The sequence below is a fragment of the Caloenas nicobarica genome, chromosome 3 (genome assembly GCF_036013445.1).
Source record: "Caloenas nicobarica isolate bCalNic1 chromosome 3, bCalNic1.hap1, whole genome shotgun sequence".
Classification (NCBI taxonomy): domain Eukaryota; kingdom Metazoa; phylum Chordata; class Aves; order Columbiformes; family Columbidae; genus Caloenas; species Caloenas nicobarica.
The window spans coordinates 99,405,473-99,430,763 of record NC_088247.1 but is presented as its reverse complement, the minus strand read 5'-3'; the positions used below and the strand labels follow the sequence as shown (position 1 = coordinate 99,430,763).

At 37.1% G+C, this 25,291-nt stretch overlaps 1 protein-coding gene across 1 annotated transcript in view; it reads left to right on the top strand.

Moving 5' to 3' along the window:
• The window catches only part of USH2A (usherin), a 393,053-nt gene that overhangs the window by 273,549 nt on the left and 94,213 nt on the right, over positions 1 to 25,291 (top strand). Inside the window, exons 41-47 of the mRNA XM_065630575.1 lie at positions 2,758 to 3,092; positions 6,263 to 6,385; positions 9,026 to 9,189; positions 11,312 to 11,521; positions 12,868 to 13,070; positions 14,843 to 14,955; positions 20,478 to 20,676. Of these exons, the coding sequence (XP_065486647.1) occupies positions 2,758 to 3,092; positions 6,263 to 6,385; positions 9,026 to 9,189; positions 11,312 to 11,521; positions 12,868 to 13,070; positions 14,843 to 14,955; positions 20,478 to 20,676 (1,347 nt within the window). The remainder of the gene's footprint in view (positions 1 to 2,757; positions 3,093 to 6,262; positions 6,386 to 9,025; positions 9,190 to 11,311; positions 11,522 to 12,867; positions 13,071 to 14,842; positions 14,956 to 20,477; positions 20,677 to 25,291) is intronic.

Here is a 25,291-nt window from a genome sequence, read left to right as displayed (position 1 = left end):
AAAAAAGACATGAAATATATCATCTTTAGCCACACTTCACTGAGGCAAAATTTCAGGATAGGTGCTACACCTCAAAAAAGAATAACATCATGGTTGCAGAAATAGGTGTTTTGCTGTAGAGTGACAGACCTTAAAGTCTTCTGTGCTTCTTCCAGCAACTTCAAAGATATGTCCCTGAAAACAGCAGGGAATAATGTGCATTCCTCTCTTTCTGTGATGCATGTTTCTTCTCTTCCTACAACGCATCCAGCAGGAGCAGTAAAGTAGCAATAAAAAGCACTGAGATTGGAAATTCCATCTGAAGTTTACTGGCCTGCCTGCTTTCTAGTTTGTTCTGGTTAAACCCCAGCCAGCAACTAAGCACCACGCAGCTGCTCATTCACTCCCTCCACAATGGGATGGGGGAGGGAATCGGAAGGGTGAAAGTGAGAAAACTCATGGGTTGAGATAAAAGCAGTTTAATAGGTAAAGCAAAAGCTGTGCATGCAAGCAAAGCAAAAAAAGGAACTCATTTGCTCCTCCCCATGGAGGAGCTGGCATTCAGCCCTCTTCAGAAAAGCAGAGTTCCATCACGTAATGGTTACTTGGGAAGACAAACAGCATAACTCTGAATGCTTCTGCATTCCTCCTTCTTCCCTCAGCTTCATATGCTGAGTATGATGTCATATGGTGTGGAATATCGCTTGGGTCAGTTGGGGTCAGCTGTCCCAGCTGTGTCACCTCCCAGCTTCTCGTGCACCCCCAGCCCCCACGTTGATGAGGTGGTGTGAGAGGCAGAAAAGGCCCTGACTCTGTGTAAGCACTGCTCAGCAATAACTAAAACATCCCTGTGTTATCAACACTGTTTCCAGCACAAATCCAAAACATAGCCCCATACCAGCTACTATGAAGGAAATTAACTCTGTCCTAGCCAAAACCAGCACATACTTGCTGCTGTCTGTGCTAATCTTCCATTCTTCTCTCCTTCCTAAGCTTACGACTAGATCACATGAAGTACTTCAAAATAGAAGTTTTGCTAAATGTCTGTGAGAATGGTGAAGAATTGATTTCTACCCTCTGTGAAATTTTGCATTGCTTTATCAATAGTATTTTCTTCATTTTTTTTGGTTGTGATTTGGGGCCAGAAGTAGCAGAAATCTGAATACAGCATTTGATAATTAGCCAGAGCTAAGCCTTTCTTATATGGGCACCAATAATCTTGTTTGTGCTGTCTTTACTCAACATCACCCTGTTTCTAATTCTCTGTTTAATAGTATTCCAGATTCCGTTATCAAAATCCTTCAGCTTTCTCCAGTACTTTTCTGCCAGGTTTCTTACAAGTCTGATGGCCTAAGAGGTCCTTCTGTACCTGAAATATAACATTTCCTAATCCCCAAGGGTCCTTTAAAAGTCATTTTATAAATCAAGCTGCTCTGTTTCCACGGCCATGTGTAATTGTGCATATACCTTTTTAAAGATACTTACTTTAGAGGCTGGAAAGAATTAAGGAAAAAGTTCAACTTAAGCCCAACAAACTTAAGTTCAACAAAGTATCTTGGTATTACTATTTAGCACTTTAGTATTATCTTTGTTCATTTTATTCTGCACATACTTGCATCTCGGTTTTCTGCATTTCTGTGTTCTTTGCAATGTTGTATTCAATACTTAATTACCCCGTGCCTGGGAGGAAAAGAGACAGGAAATATTATAGAAGAGTGGGTCGATGGCAAGGAAAATAGTCCCACGGATGAGCAAAGCAGAGCTGGTGTACTTCCTACACTGGGTCTTCTAGGGAAGGAAGGACTGGAAGGATTAATAGATGCTCTTACACTACCTTTATGAGATTTTGAGATTCTTAATTCAGTTACATATCCTCATTGTGTCAGTTCAAACTGCCCTCTGTCATGATACTGTGGCAAAAAGCCTTAAAAAATAATTGAGAACATCCTTGTACTTTACCGTATGATGATTTGAGTGTGATTCCTCAGTGGAGCTGGTAAGAATAAATATATAGAATAATATACTTTTTTTTTTTAAAAAAAAAAGGAAAACTTAAAAAAACCCAAACACCTAACATCAGTTTAAGAAGAGTAAAGCCACAGTAAGCATAGCAATATGTATATACATATATATAACATGAATTCTGCATGTAATTTCCAGTTTTTTAGTGATAAAGTTTTCTCAGCGGGAATTTGTTGTTCTAAAAATTGAAAATTGTGTCTGTTAGTAGTCTGATACTTACCAGTGTAATTTATTACTGAAAAATAAAAGGGAAAACCTGCATATTTCATCATATAGAGAGTGCAGACAAATCTTGTTTCTCATAGAACCTAATGTAGTTAAATACTTCTGAAAACTCTGCAAACACAAAGTAAGATTTCTTTATACTCTGCCCAAATAGATGAGCACAACAGGTGATACACCCTAAGAAAATAAATGGCACTTAGTGATACTTATGATAATTAGTGTACTTTTGTTAATGCATCTGAACACCTCCAAATTTTGAGTGAAGTGGAGCATTCACATTTTACTGGTTGAAGCTAAATAGTAGAGTTTTCAATGGTTACAACTCTTACTGCAACCCTCACTAAAATTAAAGGAGATTAGATTTCTAACTGATGTACCCTTAAAAATAAAATTTCAGTTAAAAGTCTTACACAAAGTCTGTTTTGATGAAGGACAAACACATCCTCAGATCCCACTTGTTGTGTCTGTATTTCTGCATTCTGACTGTAACAGACCTGTTATATCAATTATTTTTTTTTTCTCCTCTTTCAGGTCTCATGGAAACCTCCTCTGATACAGAATGGTGAAATCCTTAACTATGAGATTCGCATGCCTGATCCACGAATTGTCATTACTGGGAACACTTCATCAATGTTAAGTCATTTGGTGACTAATCTTCTACCCTATACAAACTACTCGGTCACTGTAATAGCTTGTTCTGGAGGCGATGGCTTTCTAGGAGGCTGCACGGAGAGTTTGCCTACAAGCGTGACTACACCTTCAGCAGTGCCTCAGAGTGTTAGTCCATTGTCTGTGACTCCAATCAGCGAGTCCTTTATTGCCATTTCTTGGCAACCACCACTAAGGCCGAATGGTCCTCATCTGAGGTAAGCTCTTAGTTGCAACTGAGGTGGCAGTTTTCTTCTCCTTACCTAGATCTGACTCAGAAAATTCTGAGTGATGCAAACTTCATGAGGTGATCTCTACATTTCTGACTTTTGGAAGTTCCTCTTTAGAGTTCAGGAGCCAGTGAGTGGACTCATGGAAAGTGGGTATGCCTAGAAGCAGATGATAGCAGGGTGAGCTTTGAATTGTTTTAAACAAAAGTTAGGATTTTTAAGAGCAAGCATGATGTCTGTGCTGTGGTATTTCCTTTGTGGAACAAATTCCAGAAGGCTCTGGGTCTTTCAGATGAGTTCTGTGTGAAAAGCCAGAAGAAGCAAGCACAGGACATTTGCAAAGTCAGAATGGGTTTGGGCTGCAGCATCAGCCACATTTTGGTGGCAGGTTCAAGCAATACGTTCCACCAACAAAATGACAAGAAAAGTATGAGATCTCTGTGAACATAAGTAACTAACTCGTTTGATATTCTCAATACTCTCTGTGGCTTATTCCACATAAAGTGACCATTTGGAAGTGTGATGACATGAAATAATCTTCAGAACGTAACTGATTAACGAAATTGCAAATGAGAGTGTGCATGAGAAAAATGGAAGTTAAAATGCTGGGGGCAGACTCAAAAATGGGAAATTCAAGGAAGTGCTGGGTGTAGCAGGTTGGATCCCACCACAGCAACCAGAGGAAGGCATCTCCTCTGACATCAGTCTAGAATGCTGGGGTGGGGACCTTGATTTGAGTCTATTGATTACTGAGTGTGTGTGTATATATACATTAAAAAAATGTGGATTTGAGTGCATGAAGATTTATAAAGACAAATGTATCTTTATATATACACAATAAAAAATGTCAAATACATCTTTCATTCTAGTGCTTTAATGTATGTGAAACTGTGCATGGAGTTATATCTCTGTACTCCATATGTTCTGGTTAGTAGCTCTCTTCTAGGCGCACTGATGGGTTCAATAATTATCATGTAATGCAGTTTCAGTTGCGTATGTTATTACAGCACAGTAGCTTGACTATTTCTTCAGGCTTAATTAGGGCACACTATAACTGAGTGAGATGCTGATTGCTCTACAATAAAATTTGAAGATTTGAAAACCAGTCCCTGTTATTCTGGGGTTAACAACATGGCCATTTTACCATAGATTATTGAAGTAATTCAGCACGACCTACATCTGCAGACTTCATTTCCTTCATGGTGTGCCATGCTGCCCTCAACAAGAACAACCACTGAAGCAGCTGCTCTGTACAGCATGATGGAGCAAGAAGTCTGCAGCAAGCAGAGTAGCAGCAGCAGCTGCCAGTGGGGGTGATTTACACATGATCACCATTCAGCATTCAAAAGGATTTTGATGCTTTTCATTACTTGACTATGAAATATATTGGACGGAATATGCCAGGAATGTTCCTAATAAAACTGTAATGATCTGGTTTTGGGTTCTGTTGACAGTGGTGAACCACCCACGGGAGAGTTGTTCTGGGTGTATAAAGTCATCTGAATGTTTTGACAGAATTGGAGTTTAATTAGTTTTTACTATTTGATTTCTGAGGTTATACTCCCAACTTCTTCAGCAATTTGATTTTGCATCACTAACGGTAGTGGCACAATGCTTGTGTTTGTAGCTGTTGAGGATTATTCCCCAAACTCAAGGGCAAAAGTTGTTGGAATTTATGCCTGTACAATCTCACTGCCATGGGGCATAGGGAGTCTCAACTGTCTTGTAAAAGAGCTTCTCAGTTGATTTCTGTTTTTGAAGTAAAGCAAAATCAATGTATGCAGTACCTATTAAATACGGGGTGGTGACCCACACTGAGGCATTCTGCAGAATCCTTAAACACAGAAGGGAACATTTGCACAAAAAGTGCTTAAAGCGAGGGTGTTTAAGATCTGCCTGAGCATCCGCATACTTTTGGCTGGAATTTAACAGTAGTACCTCAGCAAAATGGGGCAGGAGGGGAAGGCAGGGACAGGAAAGGTATATACACAGCAGCTCAGCACTTTAGAGAATCAACTTGCGGATTTAAGTGAATATATATATGCATATGACCCTAATTTGCTGGGCATCAGTGGAAACACTGTTGTAATTCTAGTTTGATTAAAACTGCAGCTCAGCATTGAAAGCAGTTCTGGTAGGAAGAGTACAAACATCTGGTGCCTTACAAAGAAAACACCTCTATCAAACTGAAATGAAAATCTTATTTTAGAAAGTCCTGTAAAATGTAATAATACTAATCCTAAAGATTTTGAACAAATCTATATAATTTTGTTTCCTTTACAGTATAGTTCTCTATGTAATCCCTAGAATGATTAGGAAATGTTATCGCCTTTAGTTTGTGTAGACATTAAGTGACTTAATCGTTGTCAAATTCCATAAAGGGTTTGTATAAAAGATCATGAAGGGTGAGTGATGCAGAATGGGTGACAAGGATGTTTCCTGAATCAGGCGGTCTCATGGGTGACTTGATGAAAGATGGGCTTTAGCTGACCTGCTGTTTGGAACAGAGACAGGAATACAGCTTCAGATACCGATTAAAACCAAGATGAAATAGTTTGGTCTTTCAAGCTCATATCATGAATCTCTACCCAGACACAAAGGTGTCTTGCTAAAGTCCAAAGATGGAACAGCTAACTCATTCTACACCATTTTGTCACCTGTCATTTACACTGTGTTTTTTTGCAAACACACGTTAAACACAAATGCACGCTTAAGTTGCTATAAACAGTAAAATAGGTTTCAGCACATTTGCAAGAAAGAGACACTGTAATTTCTTATTCTGGAGCAGTCTGTGCCTATCAGATGGCATCAGTCAAGTCTGCATAAGACACCGTTACTAGGCTATTTGGACTTGATCTTCATAGCATTTCCACAAAGTTTAAAATCTGTAAATCGTTAAATAAACTCATTCTTTCAAATGGAAGTGCTTCATTTTGCATTTTCAAAGTAGCTTTTTTAAGTAATTGAATGTTTTAAACCATGAAACATTGAAAAGAATGTTTATCTCAGAAAGTTTACAGCTGTAAAAACAAAATAATGTGTGGCTTTAAAAAAAACCAAACAACACAACTGGTTGGGGTTTTTGGTCTTTTTTTTTTTGTGTGTGTGTAATAACATTAGTTGAGATAATCCTGGTGTTCGCTTGTCTTTTGTGTTAGATATGAGCTCCTGAGACGTAAAATCCAGCAACCACTTGCATCAAATCCCCCTGAAGATTTAAATCTGTGGCACAATATTTACTCAGGAACTCAGTGGTTTTATGAAGATAAGGGTCTTAGCAGGTGAGATTACAAAAACTATAAAAACAAATGCTGGCATTTTGTATAGTGTATGTTTAATAGTTCAAAGTATTTCTTGTGTCTTTATGTAGTGAACATATTAATTATGTAATGAAATATTTTTTGTCATCATCTTTGTTATTAATAATTCTAATATGCAGGGATTTATTATTAGTCTGTTATTCTTGTCTCATATATTGTTTTGCTCTGAAAAACAAATGAAAATAAAGATGTTGTGAAATTTTAGCATTGATATGCTCATGCAATCAAACCATTTAGATGTATGTGTACATACGCTCTAGATTTGTGTGTGGACAGAGTCATCACACCTGCAGAATGAATGTTTGAGAAGTCCTAGCTGGGAAACATTTCAAACTTGGTTTCAGCATTGTTTTTCTTACCTGGTTTTAAAAGTGCAGATTAATAATTGCTTTAATATCTCCAAAGGCAAGAAGAGTATTTATCACACTCACGGCAGATCTAATTTAAGGGCAGCTTTGTCTTAGCTTCATTATAGTTAAATGCAGAGTGTTGAGAGTGGGGAAATGGAGAGTGAGTTCAGTTTCTCAGTATGTGTCAGACCTTGTGTGTGGTACAGAGCAAGGCATTTGCTCTTGATCAGTCTTAGTTTCCACATCTTGAAGTCAAGCCTCCTGTCCTTAAGACAAGCCAACACACATATTAACAAAATTCAACATGGATTCTGCATTGCTTTTTGTAGGTACAATCTCAGGAAAGCATTCGTGGATGGTTTCAGGATGTGTGTGTTCTCTGTGCTTGTGTGCTGACATGCTTTATGAGGACCACATGTCAATCATTGCCCCTCAAATATTTGTATGTTGCTTCTGCTTATCTTGGTAAAAGCTGTGTGAGCATCCCTCCTGAGCACGGTGTGAAGAGGCAGAATGTGACCTCTGCTCCAGACTGTTTTATAGACCAAACCAAGGGCTCCAGCATCTGGCTGGTCACTGCCTGCTTGCTGAAAGTCTCTGCTCATTTTCATCCATTGCAATAACTGATCATGGAGCTGTTCTTCTACTCCATCATGCCCAAGTGTCCATTTCTTTCTTTCAGCTGTGTTTGAAATTCCACGTAGGGTTTCCTTTGGTTTCAGTGCTGATGTGTGCAGCAGTTACACAAGAAATTCAGGTGGGGCAATTAATTCTCACAGGACCTCAGTGAGAAGCCATTAGGCACAATGACCCTTTGGGTTGAATGAGCTATGACCACAAAAGTGTGCCTAACCCTCGGACACACCTGAACACTTCTTCTGGGCAGGTTTCTGCAACCTGCAGCTATGTTTTTGCAGTCACCAGCTCCGGATGATTTTGTGGCTGGAGAGAAGATGCTTCAGAGAACCTCAAAACTTATTTTTCACAGAAAGAAAATCCATATATCAGCATCTATTTTCATTTGTGTCATGCTTTAAACATGTTTCAGAATTAATGAATTTTTATTATATTCTTGACAGAAGTCTATTTTAACAATGATGGCTTCTTCTTTTCTAGTAGGCTAAAACAAATTTCATCTTCATTGTTGGAAATATGGATCTAAAAATGAATCTCAAATTCTCATCATCAAATTACAATTTTTATTGTATGTGTGCTACAGTGTCCATGGAAATACTACGTTTGCAAGTGACAGAAAATGCAGAGAGGGAAATGTTATGTATATTGTCACCATTCTACATGCTTATAGTTACAGCTGCAGCTAGTAAGCTCCCATTAGTTTGCTTTCTTCTCAGTGGGACTGTTAAAGCTTAGCTCTGTTGAAAGTCAGACTGGATGGTTGCATAATATGAGGTGCTAGAGCAAAGCAGTTAAAAAAAAAAAGTAAAAGTAAATGTACAGTGAGTGACTTTTTGTAGTGAAATCTCTAAATATTAGGCCTTTACTGTATGTTCCTTTATTGCATTTGTAGATATTTATCCCAAAGTGCTGCAGCTTCAGTGAAAATTTGAACAAGATGATCCAGTGTTTCTGTGATTGCACAGTTTCACTTTTTATGATGAAATTAAATTTGAGATCATGAAATCCCACTTAAAATACATTAGTATGCCAGTTGATATAGAGAAGAAATTGTGGAGTGACAGTTGCTTAGTTTACTAAATATGCATGAAGTATTTAATAAATCTATGTAAGTTGAATATATACAGGTCTGAAGAAAATTAAATGAGTTTGCATTCCTAGGCACTTTTTTTTTTTTTTTAATGTTTTTGTAGTGGGAGTCCTGGCTGTGTGGTGAATCACTTTTACAAATGAGACTCTGCAAGTTAAAATCAATGGCTTTCCCAAAAGAGGAAAAAAGCCTCATTTGATTAAATTCTGATCCAAATTTTGGCAGGTTGCCACTGCTGTAATTACATATTGAATTGAGCTATAATCTCTCAACACCTCTGAAGCTACAGCTATGAAGAAGTGAAAGAATGTGTTTTATTTTTGTTATCATGTTAATGTTGCTGAATTATTTCCAAAAAATAGACACCTCTTATAGAGACTTAATTGATGCAAACAATGCAGCTGATTTTTTCAGACTGGGGGGAGGGAAGAAACAACAAAACTTTGGCACAGGCAGAAGGCTTACAGCAAATGTTTTCTATGTCTGTGTTTTTCGTTCCATTTAATTATTTTAAAAATGTCTTAGGTACACAACATATGAGTACAAGCTCATAGTGCACAACGAGGTAGGATATACATCAAGTGAAGAAGTGATAGCTACTACATTAGCAGGATTACCAGAGAAAGGAAGTGTCGTCGGTGCACGTGCTGTTAATCACACTGCTGTAGAAGTGGAATGGTCACAACCAAGTAAGTGTGCTTAGTATTTATTCCAATAACTAGATGTTAACCTGCCATCACTTATGTTAGCCTGCCTTGCTCTCATAGGAAACACAGTCCTTGTCTTGATTTATAATATACCTAAGCGTCCTTGAAAGGAGAGGAAAGAAATAGGAAAAAAAATGTGCCCGTTTTGCTATTTCTCACTCATGTTCGTATTTATTATATGCTACTTCTGCAAAATGAGAATAGTGAAAGTGAAGAAATAGTTAATATAAACTCATGAGAAATATATAAAGTAGTAGTACACAAAATTCTGTTGTCTTTGTGGTATACTTTATCCCTTTGTATAAAAATTTACAAATACTTCCCTTCGGGATGAGAGAATCCCCTTTCTCTCTCTTTTTGCTCTACTCCTTAAAATGAATTTAGCTAGTTTCTCTAGTTGGTTTGCTAATACAGTAGTGGGGAATTTCTGCATGACTTACATGCAAATGATTTTATAAGGACTGGGTGCTGAATTGCAACAAATATCGTCTCTTTATTTTATAATTGCATGACTGAATTAAGCATGCTTATAAAAACTGACAAATGTAATAGATCTGAAGCAGCTCACTGAAGTTTCATTACCTTAGTAATCTAAACCCCTGACCTTCTAGATGTAGGTAATGCAATCTGGTTTTATTTTCATTCATACCTTAGAAATTTCCTTCATGTATGTTTGTGAATACAAAGGTTAAACACCAAGACAGGGCCATTCAATATTTGAAAACCTTATCATATTTTATTACTTCCTATGTGGCAATAATCATATTAACTACTTTTCATACATAAATTTTGATTTTTTAAATAATATTAGTTTTCAAATTATTTTCTTCTTGTCTTTGGGAAGTTGAGAGTTCTTAATGTAAATTGCTTGGCTATCTTTCTTTTTCTGGAAAACTTGTTGAAGGTTTCAGACTTCTAAGGATTTAGGACTTGTATCTGTACCACTTAAAATAGAAACAACATATCACTCTCGATTAGGAATTTCTATGACAAAACCGTGTATTATTAAAACTGAAACTATGCTTTTGGCTTTTATAAGTGCTCTTTCCCAGTCGGCTGAGTCCTGCTCAGTGGTACGGTGTGTCACCTAAAGCAATATGTAATAGTGCTTTAAGTTTTTGTGGTAATTTTTCATTTCATCTTGATACTGGAAAAGCAGGTGCATTTGATCAGATCTGAACTTAAACTGTTTGACAAAGGACAGATGAGATAATAAACTACATCTGAGTTACGAAAATGGGGGAGCAAGGTTTGCCTGGAATCCATGTTTATGCACCAGCTCAGACCAGTGAATGTCCTTCCCTGTGTAGCCAGAAAATCATAGTGGTTTTTTCCTTTCTTTCACTGGAGAAGCTAACGCTGGGCAAAACACATTTTAGGAAGAAATGTGAGGAGTTGTTTTTTTCTTCCCCTGTAAATGTAATGCTTCTGAGAATAGTATAGCTTTACATGTAGATGATGCTATCATGCTTGTTCTAAAATAGTAACACATAGATTTTCATTTTCACTATGGCCAAAAGGCTGTCTGTGTAAAGGTGAATGCAGCTATAATTTAAGGCATTGGTACTTGCCCCTTATTCACAGCCAGAGGACAAACACAGGAATTGAGTACTTTTGGTGTGGGGGAGCGTTGTGAGGGAAGGAGCAAAAAGGGAAAAACATCTTTGATGTTTCCAACTTCAACTAGTGCCATAGAGCAATCTGATTTGCTCTCTTCCTTCTTTCTGGGTGAAAGCCACCCTTTCACAGCGGCAAGCTGCAAGGTCGGCACACCACTGCTAGCAGCAGGTTTCCCCTATTAATTCATTTACTTCACAGATTCCATTGTCATCATGGGGATGTCTAGAGAAAGAAAGCTTTCTCCAGTATTAGATAGGATGATGAACTGTTAGCGATTTTGACAAGTTTGGAGGAGCAGTCTTCATCACTGCTTATAAGGGTGAAATTCAAGGCAGGTAATGGAATCTTCATTTGGTTTTGGTTTTGTTTTTTGATAAGGAAGTCTACATAAAATTGTTTTTTCTCTTCAAAGTAAATGTTGTTGATAAGAAACTTGCTAACTGAATGTTTGTCAGTTGATCTCCCGGTGTTTTTACTTTCTTAGCACTACAAGATTTGCAAGGAGATGTTGCATATTACACCCTCTACTTGAATTCTACTGATGACAGAAGATCTCTGAGGATCCAGGCTGATGTAAACTCTATAGTCATAGGTGATTTGCAGCCCAACACGGAGTATCAGATATTTTTTCAAGTTTTTAACGGAGCCCACAGCATCAACAGCGAAGTTGTGCATGTGACTACCTCAGATGGAGGTTGGTTAGCAGCGTATTTGGCTTGGTTTAAAATCTGAGAATGAAATTGATTGATTTTTGTTAGGGTTGAGATCAGTCATCCTTCCATTATAAAATTTCCGGTATAAAAGGAAAAAGGTCTAAAACGCTAAAATGCTTAAGTGCTGCTTGTCATCATGTGGTAGATCAATAAACGGTCCCACTGAGACAGAGGCAAAAGCTCTAATAGCAGATATTAACCCAGTTTGTTCTCATCTTCTCCTGCATACTCCTATCTGTGTGCACTAAGTTGGGAACTGAGTTCATATCAATAAATGGTGGAATTTAGAAACAATTAATGGGTTTTTTAAAAGATTTGCTCTGTGAAGCGATGTGCTTTTGACATGACAGTCATACGCGGGGCCTTTCCTGACTCACAAGAAACTCCAGGTGTAAGTTCAGCCTGTAAGAAAATTCTTTATGAGTCATTTTTATGCCAGTGGGCATCTACTGGGGGGTTGAGGAAAGGAGGAGGATAAAATAATAATAAAAAAATGTGCATCTGAAATGTGTTTAGAATGGTATTTCTAATCCTTTTGCTTTATAAAGTCTCATTATAAACATTATAATATCATTACCTCAGAAGCAAGTGTTCCAGGTCATTAGCAAAGCACTTTAAGTGAGGATTCCATTTCCTTGCTGATGCCAAGGGTCAGCACCTTTTGTTTATAAAATAGAATGGATCATAAGGGCAATTTTTCAACTGACAAAGATGGGTACTTATGATAAAATAGGTCTTTGCATGGTTATTTCTGATATGCTTAGATAATTATGTAATTTAACGCTAAGCAAGGTGGTTTTTTTTCTTTTTTTAAATAAGTATTAGACCTCATCATTACCTATAGTAATCAACATTCAAAACCATTTACATAATGACAATATTGCATATTGCTTCATATCGCTTCAGCTATGAGGCTGATAACGTCACGTTCCACCAGACATAAAGTATTTTGGTCTCAGGTTTTGCTTTCCTCTTTTTTTTTTTTTTTTTTTCGGAAGGATTAGGATTGGGGGGCACATTAAAATAATATTTGTATGTTGGCAGTGCAGATGGGCAAATAATTTATCATCATATCTCACTGGCCACATACTACTGATGATTGACACTATGCTGCTGGTATAAAGCATTTTACCATCAGCTCTCGTGGTTTCTAACTGAGAGTATAATAAGCCAATTTACAGAAGACTACAGACTGTGATAACTTCATCAGAGGGAAGCAGATAAGCAGTGAACCCTTTGCTAAACCTAAATACTAATCTGCATTTGGTTAAACAAGTGCTTTTGCAGAGACAGCTGGAGTTTATTCAGTTTCTTCCTTTATTTCTAGAGCCTGAAGGCATGTTCCCTCCAGAGGTTGTCATCATCAACAGTACAGCTGTACGTGTCATCTGGACATCGCCTTCAAACCCGAATGGTGTTGTCACAGAGTACTCTGTCTATGTAAATAATAAGCAGTACAAGACTGGAATGAATGTGCCGGGGTCCTTTATTTTAGCAGATTTGACTCCGTTCACTGTATATGATATACAGGTTAGAATCTCTTTTCTGAGTTGTGTAAGTTACTTTTATTTTACATAAAATATCTGTGTTTCCAAGCGGAACATTGTTTCATGACATTCTTTACATATGTGGACATATATTTGCATGGATGTTTGTGTGCATATACATACAAAGCATATTTTAGGTCTGTGTACACTTTTCGTAATACAAATTTCCATTATCTTTTTTCAAACCATCAAAACTCCATTTACTTTCCCCTAAATGCTTTGTGCTACAACATTAGCAAAGCCCCAACATATATTACAAGGAGGAAAAGATTCTACTCCTACTCATTAAAAGAAAATTGCAATTGTTTTAGAAACATCAGGCATGCATAATAGATCAGCACAGAGAAATAATGATATTGCATTTGTCATTCTTTTATCATTTTTTTTTCTCCTTATCCTTTTAAGGAAGAAGCAGAGCTGATCTCTGAAATCATAGTAGTACTTTTTATGCTGTTAATAAGTACAATATATTTTCTTTGCTTTTCCCTTTCTCTATCTTTGCCTCTCTATTCATATATATTCATATAATGGAAGGCAGAATACTGTGTGCAGAATTAAAAAAAAAAAGAATAAACAATATCTTTCTATTCTTAAGTGGTATTTATGTATTCAAGAAATGCAGTTCGACATTTAACTGTAACTATTCTTGTCTATTTTGTTCAGGTTTGGTTTGCATTATATATGAGAAGGACTTAGTAGTACCATGTATACTTTGTTCTGAAAATTTGCATCCAGTTACTACATGCCATAAATAAACATCACAGACAGGCATACCGTAACAGACTTCTGTGTTCCAGCCCCTCTCAAACGGCAAACCTCCATCCATGGATACACATATGACTCTCTGAATGCCACTTGGAAACACATTTGTCTTTTCTCAATAACAATGCAAATTCAGTGTACTGCCTCACTTATAGATCCTCTATATTAATTTACTGTGGCCACCTTCTGTTGCTTGAGATGTTAATTATTCTTCTCTTCTGCTTTCCAAGTCTTTATACTGGACTAATATAGGCAAAACCAAAATAAGTTGGTTTAATTTTTTTTTCTTTTGATTCTTTTTCTTCTTGTCCTGGAAACAGTATTGTATTGGATGCATGTGCATCTCACTGGAAATCTTACAGCATTATCTTTCGTCTTTTGTGCCCTTTCATTTTGAGCAACTTCTCTGTTGGCAATACAGCAGCAATGTTAGCAACCTTCACTAACTGTTTCATGTTGCCTTTGTGTATTTTAATTCCAATAATTGAAGGAATAAATTTTTATTCCTGTGGCATTTTTCATAACTAAGTGTATGATTCTTAATTGTATTTTTCACTTTTAATTTTCCAGAATAGACATGAAGGAATAGAAAATACTAAGGAAAAGTTATCCTCATATTCATGTTAGAATGTATGGCAGGTGTAGAAAACTGACTCAAGGCCTGAAGTCAGAGTACGTTTTTTTCAGTGTTGTGTACCCTATTCTACATAAACATACAGAAAAACAAATTCATTGCTACTCTGTTGGTGGTAATTTAATGGAGAACAACAGTTAGTGCCAAAGGGCTGCATATACCCTTTTTTTCTAAAATGGTGTGGGAAAACGTGATACAGCACAGTATGTGTGCTGGCAGATACAGTTATCTCAAAACTGAAGTATTTTCCTGACCATATGGAATCTGTTGAATTGAAAAGAATAAAATCTTGGGCCAAGGAAGTAGCAGAGCTGAATGATTTCTGCAGCTGAGAATGTGAATCTCATCTTCTTCCTCAGATGGAAGCCTGCACGGTGTATGCCTGTGTGAGAAGCAATGGGACCCAGATTACAACTGTGGAAGATGAGCCAAAGCAGCTGTCAGCACCCATTATTCACGTAATTGGCTCAAGGTACTATGCTATAGGTTGGCTTTCGTATATCAGAGCGATTTGTAACCAGAATGGGGACCAGAATGTGAGGTTGTCTTCTCTCAATTGAATAAGGTGCATACAAGATTTCAGTAGGCACTTTGAAAATGTTTCTCATGGTTGTCATTTTTGGTCTTGGAGTTTTTGGCCAAAAGAGCAATTGAAGAAATCTCACCCTTGGTTGAATGTACATACCCATTTGGGTATTGGTGTGCTGTGATAATAAATAAAGCGTAAGTGGAAGTAGTTAAGAGAAGAAGTGTAGAGGAATGAAAATTATCACATTTTGCTGTCAGTTAAGAAGAGGAAGATTAATGCTCGGGGAGCAATGCGATGCTGATAATGGAAGCTTAGAATAATCATGGGTAAAAAAAAGTCACCTATCACAACAGTAAGAATTAGGAAGCTATCTCAAAAGGCATGCATATCTATGTCTCCTTGAACCACGGTTTGCAGTCTGCCTATCCACTGCATTCACAGGCATGGGCAAAATTATTCATTGTAAAGGGAGCATCAGATTTGCAGTCCTTAGAAGCAGCCAAATGGTAACATATACAGTGATTATTTGTGAGTACATATCTTCCAAAGACAGACTAAAAATAAGCTCTCTAACACATTTTTCAGAATTACACCAACAATAACACAGTTAGCCTCCTGTGTGTATGTTATTGTTCCTGTGTTTTTATTACACTTCTGGTGGATTATGCTCATTAGCAGTTGTTTCTTTTATAGAAAGAATTTTTTTTTTTTTTAATAACAAAAATCTAACATCTGAGCCTTCGGAAATGGTTAGCAGAATTTATTTGCTTCTCCACTCTCTTAAGGACTTTGGTTTGCTGTTTATCATTCCTACATTTTGCTTGAATTCAGCTTTTGTCTCTGTGTAAGGGTGAAATTAAGCTTGCTATTTTTCTGTCACACAAACAGATATAGTCAAAGCTTGTTTGATGATAAGAACTCAATTCAGGATCTCATCTTTTGCCCTTGGCTTTAACTTATGTATGCCTTTGTCTGTATTGTCTGTACTGCAAACACTTATGCATGTTTCTGCTATTATATATAGACTACTATGTCATAACACATGAATGCAAAGGGATCAAAAATGCCTTCCTACTTTATAATCTGCTCAGCCAGAAACAGACTCTGTTTCTACACTGCCTTTTCCTACATGTCATATTATCATCAGCTGTTCTTATATCCCAAAAGAATACTAACTACTGATCGATTGCCCGGACATGTCTGGCCGTGGCCTACACGTGCCCCGGGTAGTTCATTTATTTGCCACGGTGGATTTGCTAGAGTGGAATTTAATCAATAGCTAATTCATTAATTCTGGTCCTCGAGTATGTAGGGATTGTGCAGTATAAAAATGACTGGCTGGCTTCAGCTTTGATTGAAATATGACAAACACTACAGCTGACAGCTTCAGCAGGTGCTGGGCTGAATATGAATTTTGCTTATTTATCCTCCATAAAAGAAAAAGCTTGGGCAAAAACACCCACAGTTTGTGTAGACAAGAGGACATATTAATACATATCTGTCATCAGACAGAGAAAAAAGGCATTTCTAGAGTATAGGCTTGTGGGATACCTGAGATATAATACAGGCTGTGCAGTTTACTGTCTTTAATTGGAATCACGGTGTTTTTCCCTCTTCTGAATCATTTTGGGGGGCTGTATTATTGATGAGAATGCTGTAGGATAATGTCTTTGTAGCATTCACAAATAATTGTTTTAAAGTTTGCCTCAAGGTGCTACATGACATAAATTATAATTTCACCCAGCAACTTCTTGGAAGTCTTTCTGATAGCAGCTCCATCCACACTGTTCTAATGAAGGTTATACCATTGGAGCCATTACAAATACCTTACTTTTCCACCCTTTACAGTTAATAATTCAGCTTCAGGCTGAAACTTGGCACAAAAGGTCGCAGTCATAGGAAGATTATTTTATAATGCCAAACTTCAAATAGAAAACAGTACAGGACCCAATTCTGCTGTGTTATGTTTCTCATCTGGGTTTGGGGATTTTTTTGAAGGAGGGTGGCTTTGGCCATCATTAGGTAGAAACAAATCCTATTAAAATCAAGTATGGTTTTTTTGTTGGTTTTTCTTGTTTGTTTGTTTGGTTTTGTTTTGTTTTGTTTTAAGTTAAGACCTAAGAGTTTGTCTCTATAGAGAAGTAATGTATTTTATTGCACAGATTAGAAAGTTCTCTCAGTACTGCATGCACATGGATGTCGACTTAAAGTTTGTGTAGTGGATTAAATTTAATTTGCCTTTAAAATACTTCTTTTCTTTCTTGTGTTCTTTGTATTACAGCATGCTTAATTTTCCCTTAATAATAATACTTAGTAGCAGCTTTGTTCCTTTCCGAACACTGAGGCGCAATGCAGATGAATCCTGCCAGAAGTTCTGTTCAGGGCTTAGTTAAAATGTTGATGGCTCAGAAAACACCATGTGGCATAAACTAGGGAAAATCCTTCAGAGCTTCATGAAGAAAGAGGGGGCCCATTATGCATGTTGGAGGAACCAGAAACAGCGGTCAGGGTCTAATGCAAAGCTCAGAGAAGATAAGGCCATGGGAGAAAATCTAGGTCAGTTATTTTGTTTGACGTTCAGTGTCAATGGAGCTTCACAAGGTTTCCATTTCAGATGCTGTTTGTGGGTGAATGGGCTAGATTAATTAACATGTTAGTAAGAAAGATTTTAGAACAAACTGATAAAACATTTAGTAATAAATTGTTGGGATGATGGTATTTTCTTAGGAGTTCTAAAGGAGCTCAAATATGAAAGTGTGAAACTACTGTGCTGTGTAAAATGTCCTTTACATTGGTCTTGGTACTGGAGGAAGACGAGACATTGTGGTTCAGACCAGTAAGTCTGATTTTTCATACTGGGAAAATGGGTGGAAAGTACAAATAAAGTAAGAGGTTCCTAACTGTGTGAATAAACATGAAATGCTGGGGAAGATTGTTGTGGAGACACGTCCAGCCAACCTATGGCAAGATAATCAGAAATAGCTAGAGGACAGGCAAAACACAAAGGTTTCTCACATATGCTTAGTTCTATAGCACTTTCCCTAAAGTGTTCAAGTGTTCAAGATAGTGTTTCCATGGAGGAAATCTGATCACTCCCTCTACTTTAATAATGGGAAAAACAAGGCATAGAAATATTTTTTCTAAGAAGTTTATAGTGACAGCAGATGCATAATTCTATTTATCAGACTTTCTGTACTATGGCATCTTGCCTTACTAATTACGTTAGGACTACAGTCTGTGATATAGCAGGTAGTTAACTCTTGTGCAATAATGCTGAAGAGGTTGCTCAGTATGTGTGATCTCCTGATGAGGAAAGTATTTTATCCAGTGGTCATTAATAAGAGCAGTGTTTCCTGTCTCCTGTCTTAAGAATGTCAGGTGAATCTTGTGATCTTTCTGTGATTTTTTTTTTTTTTTTCAATTCTAACTCCTGAAAGTCAAGTCTTTTAATCTTAGATTTGATGTAATTTTTTAAAATGTAAACCTTGTATGTGATGAGACTAACACAAATACATGCTGAGCTCTGCATAAAAGACAAACGTCCAAATCATTGCATCAATTCTTAGGCTTAATTTGAAAGTATTTTAGAGAGAAATATGACTTGCAAAACTGCAAAACCTGCAAGAATACTTTGAAAATATACACTTGAGGTTCTGAATGAAACTTGCAGAAAGCAAATCATTCAAAAATATGACTGGGAATGTTTTCTTTGCTCCTATGATCTATACTGTGCAAAGACCAGGAGAGAGTTACAATGGCATTTATAAAGGTTGAAGTACTACCCTTCTTTTCCTTTTCTTTTTATATTTTTTTATTCTGAAGTTCATACAACATATTTTCCTGCTTCTAAGTTATTAAGTTAGCTCTTGTAACACCATTTAAAGGTAGACGTGTGTGTGTATGTGTTTGTGTGCATGTAGTAGAATATGTATTGAATACAAAATAGCCATGTATGGAATATGGAATTAAATCTATGGTGCAGATGAAGACCTTGGAATTAAAATGGTGACACTACAAGTCACCTGTTCATAGGTGACATTAATTCCTGTTCTGTAAAGGCTTATTGCTGTGTGTATTCCTCTATTTATACCTCGAGGAAGTGAAATAATAGTTCAGTTATTTTTATTCTGTTAAGATGGCAAAGTTTATCTCAGCACCTGCTGTTTCACTGTAACATCTTCAGTTTAAATTAATGCTAATTTATGATGTCACTGTCATTCTGATAGTGGCTGTGTAATTGGGACATGGAGATTAAAAAGAGGTACTTGGAGCCTATATTATGCAATGTTGTCAGTCCTCCTATTGATCTACATGTAGCAATGGGATCTGTCTCTCTACCCAAAGAGGGTCATAATGAAAGAAACATGTCTTATGCAACATTGCATAGTGATTATGCAAGAAATGATGTTTCCATTTGAAATACCAATGTAAAATATATACATTATAAAAGAGCAAATTTCTGTTTCAAATGTCCTTTCTGACTTATTTTTTTAATTGTAATATTAAGTGAGATTTTGGAGCCACTATCTGCACCTTATTAGTAGTGACAGGCATGCTACAGTTTAACATGATTTTTCCTTTAAGATACTTTTTTCCATAAACTGATTATGGTCTGATATCGAACTCCAAATCAACAGGATTTTGTTTTGGAGACAGTCTTATGCAGGCTGCTGCAGTCATGCTTTTGTGCTCAAAGTCAGAAATCTTGAGTCTTATTTGTGATAAACACTTGCATTTTGTACTTCTAATTTTATGTCAATGAAACTATTTAAGCATAGAAGAGAACTAGTGCTTACTGATGCTGTGATGAGTTCTTTCTTTTGATTCTGTGCTGAAGAACACAGTTCAAAGCAACTTTTTTTTTTTTTAATGTTTTTGAAAACAGAGAAAAGGCAAGAAGAATTCAAATCTGTTCTAAATGGTGACTGAGCACACTGTAAGTGAGCTGCACTGGCAATAGCTGGGGGAGCAGGAGGTGTTCTCTTGCCCCCCAGCTGCCCGTCCTCTACCACGTTCTTATCTGAGAATGGAATGGTCACACCAGCCCAGACAGTAGTTCATGTACACCTTTGATATAGCATCAAGAAGGCATCCTGAATCCTTTCTCCTACCACTGAAATGAAATTAGTAAAATGCTAGAAACTTTTTAACATATAAGTTTCCAGAAGTGTGAATGAGATTTCTTTTAAATAGCAGCTTTTAAGGACTTTGGTTGCATGTGTCATTTATTTTTCCAGACTGTTAGCACATATTGACACTTTTTTCCAAACTTTTACACCTTTCAGTTATTAAAGCAGCTGTGAAATTCACCATCCAGAGGAACAATTGGGACACTTCCAAATATTTCACTGCAAGTGAACTAGTGTAAAATAGAACTATTACATGCTAATCCTTTAATGTAAGTATCCATAGAAACATAAATGATTTCAGTAATTTAACAAATATTTCTTTTCTTCTTATTGTAGATCTCTTCAGATCAACTGGGCATCACCAGGACAACCAAATGGCATTATCCTGGGATATGAACTTCTACGTAAAGTGTGGCAGAGGTGTAGCCCATCAAAGACTCCAAGAAGCAGCAAAAGTAATAGAATGTGCATCTCTTTAGAATGTAAAAAGCATGAAAATATCTGTGGAGAAGTGTGTTATCATCCAGAGTTGAAGGTATGCATGTGTTCTTAAGCTAGCAATGCAATGAAAAATTATACATTTAAGACTAAGCGTGTAAACCAAACCTCTTTAGGTATCTGAGGAAGGGAAGTGGAGGATTCTACTTCTTTTGATATTTTAAAATCAAGGGTCTGATACATGTCTTGAAACTTTTAAAAACTGAAGCTCAATACAGGGATATCTCTGCAAAAATCTCCAGCAAGCTAAGCCAGAACCTGTGTTTCAAAAACCTTTCAAATATGCTTCAGCTCTGGATGGGGACTTCAGGCTCCCACCCAGTCTGTGGACCACCTCACTTCAGAAGCACTTATCTGAAGTTTCTCCCCTTCAGAAAGCTTTGCTCCACATACATAGTGCAGGTGTTCATCCCAAGGAATTAGGCTGTATCTGATCCGAAATAAATCTCAGAAGCCACATGTAATGGAAGTGTGAGGAATCTCAGTACCTGCCTCTTGAATCCACAGATCAAATTTCAGTCTGACAAATTACATGGTGGGCATATCTACATCTCTCTATGTATTTTTGCGTCCTGCTTGGAACAATCAGTTTTGCTCAGTTCGTGCCATAGATCACACACTGTAAACTACAAGAGGAGATTCTTTGTCTGCTCAAATATTCAGGTATCTCTGGAGCACATGATGGAGGTTCACATGGCTCTTTTGGCATAAAGTGATTTCATTGGGCCACTTAAAGGCTATAGGAAATTTTCAGAGTGTATGTAGAATTTCAAAAAAGCTAGTAAAGCTATAAAGCTCCTCTCTGTGTGAGGAATCGTTCCTCAAAGTCTACATGGCAAATAGTGGTTATTAACATGACTTGCTGTTTTTTTGCCTCAACTCAAATTCTTCCTTAGCTAAATGCTTAATGACTAGATTCTCCAGTACAGACTATCTATTTAGGTTCAGCTACAAGTGGATGGCTGTTACATGACAATGATGAGCAGCTCTGAAGGGGATCCATTGAGATTTCTCAGATGTATTTTTAAATTATGGCTATTTTCAGGTTAATCTTCATATGAATTCCTGTTTAGCAGTAGGATCAATAGCATAGTAGGACTCTGTAATGGTTTTTATTGACAAATGAGGTAGAAAACTCTTAGTTTGAAAGTAAGATTTAATGTAATGAAATAGTGTCCCTATTTGTCAAAGGCATCATCACATGTTCCGTGACTAAAGCAAACAATATATGTACACAAGATTCCCTGTCAGACAAGACAGTAATTAAGGAAGTGAGTTATTTGAGGTGTTCAATATAAATTATTCCAGCCAACACAGCTTTAGCTTTTGAGTTCCCTTGAAACCAATGCTGTATTAAACATACATATTTCTCAAATCTTGTGAGTGAATTATGGGTAGTCTCTTGTTCTAAAAGGTAAATTTACTGATTTCAGGTTTTTAGCATGGTAGACTTTTTAATAAATCTCAGCATATGTGTGAGTTAAATTTGTATTATATTAATTTTAAAAGTTTTTTCTCCATTTTTATTTTTTCAGCCCTCATGCGTTTATGGTAACTTTGACCTTGGAGAATGTCCATTTATTTTTATGGCTTCCTGACTTTCTAATTTTTTCTAATTAATTTTGCATTATTTTGTTATAATAGTCTCTCTGTATTCTCAGAGACTGTGGTTAGGACTGGGTACTATTTAGTTAAGTAATGGACAGATAATAAATGACTGGAAGGTCCATGGGAAACGGAAGCACTCATACGGAAAATGACACAGGAGTAATTTTTGTGGGTGAATTGGTTAAAATTCACCTCTCAATGCTTTGTCTGGTTTGCTATGTTTACCAGCATCAGCCATCCAAAATATCTATAGGAGATGTCTACAGAGATCCTGGCACATCCGTGTTCCTCCTCTTCAACCAGAGTCTGTGGCAGGGACAGCCTAAGACCTTATGTGGCAGCCCGCTGTCACACGTTTACAGAATTCACTGTCAATATGTGCCAGCTATTGTGGAAGCATTTGTGCTAGTATATGTGCCCTTTAGATTCAATAGTTGAAGAAAAGCAACACTGTCCAGCATATGCTCTTTCTGAAAAGAAAGCCTCTTATCACAATGCCAGCCGCTATTCACCATGCACTAGTGGTACAGCCAAATGGGAAGAGATGCCACTGAGAGTTAAATGCTGAGCAGCTTAAGTAATGTTCAGATCCAGAACAATAAACATGGTGTTTTTTTTCATTTGATGATAGACTGTTCAGCAAAAGTAGAGATATTTTATATACATAGTTCCAATAGACAAATAAGTTGTAGAGTTCTCACTTTTGATCAGGTCATTTATTGTACCCTGTGTACAAGACATAATGGCTCTAATTTCCCTCTTAAAATTTCCTTGAATTCAGGAGTATAAAGTGAAAGGAAAACTAGGCCTTTTGTACAAAAATAATTTGGAGATATGTCTTGGGTTATTTATTTATATTTCCTTACGGGTTATATTTGTCATCATCAGCTTGCTATTGCAAGGCACTGTAGAAAACGAGAGATTTGTTATCATTTCTCATCTACATAAGAGATCACCAACATATAGCCCCTCCATCCACAGAAACCAAAGGGTTTCATTCAGAGGAATACGAGGGTGTGTTTTGACTGCACAGCAGGGTGGGATGCAGAGACCGTTCTGCTAACATTGGCTGGGTTGGGTCCAGCTGAGTAGCACAGTTAGATCAGAAAGGCACTGCTAAATAGCTTGGGTGTGGGGTTGCACCCTTATATGTGTGCTGCCTGTGGGCTCCAGGTTATTATCTCTGCATAGCACTGTGCTGTGTAAATACACCAGCTTGCTCAGAGCTGGGTTTGGAATCTCTAAAAGAACAAATGACCTTTTAACTACAAGGGACATGTGTACATATACATTCATGGGCTCATATGGGCTTGATATTCAGCCTAATGACAACCAAGAAAAGGTTCCTGCTATCTGAAATAATCTTTGTATCAGATCCCTACTTCTTGTTTCTAGTTGTTAATCTGGTTTTCTGCTTCAGTGTTAGAAATCTTTGTTATTTTAACTATAGCTAGCACAGTGCTGTGCCTGGTAAGCTTACCCTGGTGTTTGTAATCAGACTTGGATGGATTTATAATTCTTGAGTACAGTAAGAATTTAGAAAGGGTGGAGGTTTTGTGTGTAGTTTTGCAGAAAAGCTGAGAATGCACTCTCATGATTAATTTTGTCAGCTGCCAGGAGGGTCCCTATGTCCTGTGTACCTTTTACAGTAACAGACCTGTGCTGCTTGGGTGTTCCCAAGCTGCCAAAATTGATAGTATTTTTACAGCTGTATTTTCAGTAAGGTGTGATCTATAATTCTATACAGATTTGATATCTCAAAATAGACATCAGCTTACAGAGCACATATCATGAGATCTGCAGAGATGTACTTCAATTAACAAGGGAATGTGCCCTTGCTCCACCCATCAGGGAGCATGATCTCAGTACTGATGGGAAGGCATTCCTGTGTTATCCGTGTAGCTACTGAAGTGTCCTGTTGTTACTGGCATCCTGAGGTGAACACTGAAAGTAATATGACAGGTACAGTAAAAATGGAATTAAAACAGTGGCAAAAAGGCTAATAATTTCCATACACAATGGATCGAGAGTATGACCATCAATGGTTAAAAGGTTCCTGACTGAAGGTGTTAATACAGCTTCAGCACTTTTTATTTTCAGTAGCAACAAGCTGTATAAATCTGCAGTTAATGAACTGATCAAATATAACTCTGTCATTACTAGAAGTGCAGGCTTGCCCCTTTACTCACTATAATTAACGTGTCATTTGTTAAAAACAGCAGCAGGACTCTTTTACTTGAGGACAGGTGGAGGGAATTGGTGGCTTGATAGCTAGCCTCAAAAGCACCATTTTCAGAAGTGAAAACTAGCACATCTTGACACTGGTGAAGGATATTCCATCAATATTTATGTAAAATTTACTATTAATGCTAGCAATATTGTGCAAGTTCTTTTCAAGTTCTTTCAGGCTTAGAGAACCTTTAAAAAGGTAAGACTTCATGTATAGTGTGTGTTCTAACACACTTGAAAGACAGGAAATGAAACTCATTTTAGTGAGATAATACACAATGATTTGTAATAGAATAACAATAATTTCTGCTCATGGATTTTAGGTCTAAGGCTGTACCAGTTTCCAAAAGAGAACAGCAGGCTGAGAAAATAAATGGCTAAGTGCACTTAACAAAAAAGTGTGTCTATATAGATTCAGAGATAATCTAAGTAAAAAAGAATGAGCCTTGCTAATTTAAAATAGTCCTTCTCACATGAGAACATGATGGGTGAATCATTACTCTGGTGTTTGCTCCACTGGCAGAAATTTTTTAATGAACTCCTGTAGCTAATAGGAATTCCTTAGAGTGTTTTGTGATTTGCTATTTCACAAAGTAGCTCTGGCAGCAAGCGTTTGACAAGAACGATAAACATAGCTGCCTAGCACATCAGTTTATTTGAGTAAATCAGTCCTATATCAACTGGCATGTGTCCACAAGGCCACGTAATATCCTTCTGCAAAGTCTTCAGCAAGCAGAGAGATCAGGGATGGCACAGTTTTAATTAAAAGAGAGTTGCACAGAAAAATTTGAAGTCTTTTTAAAAATTGCTAAAAT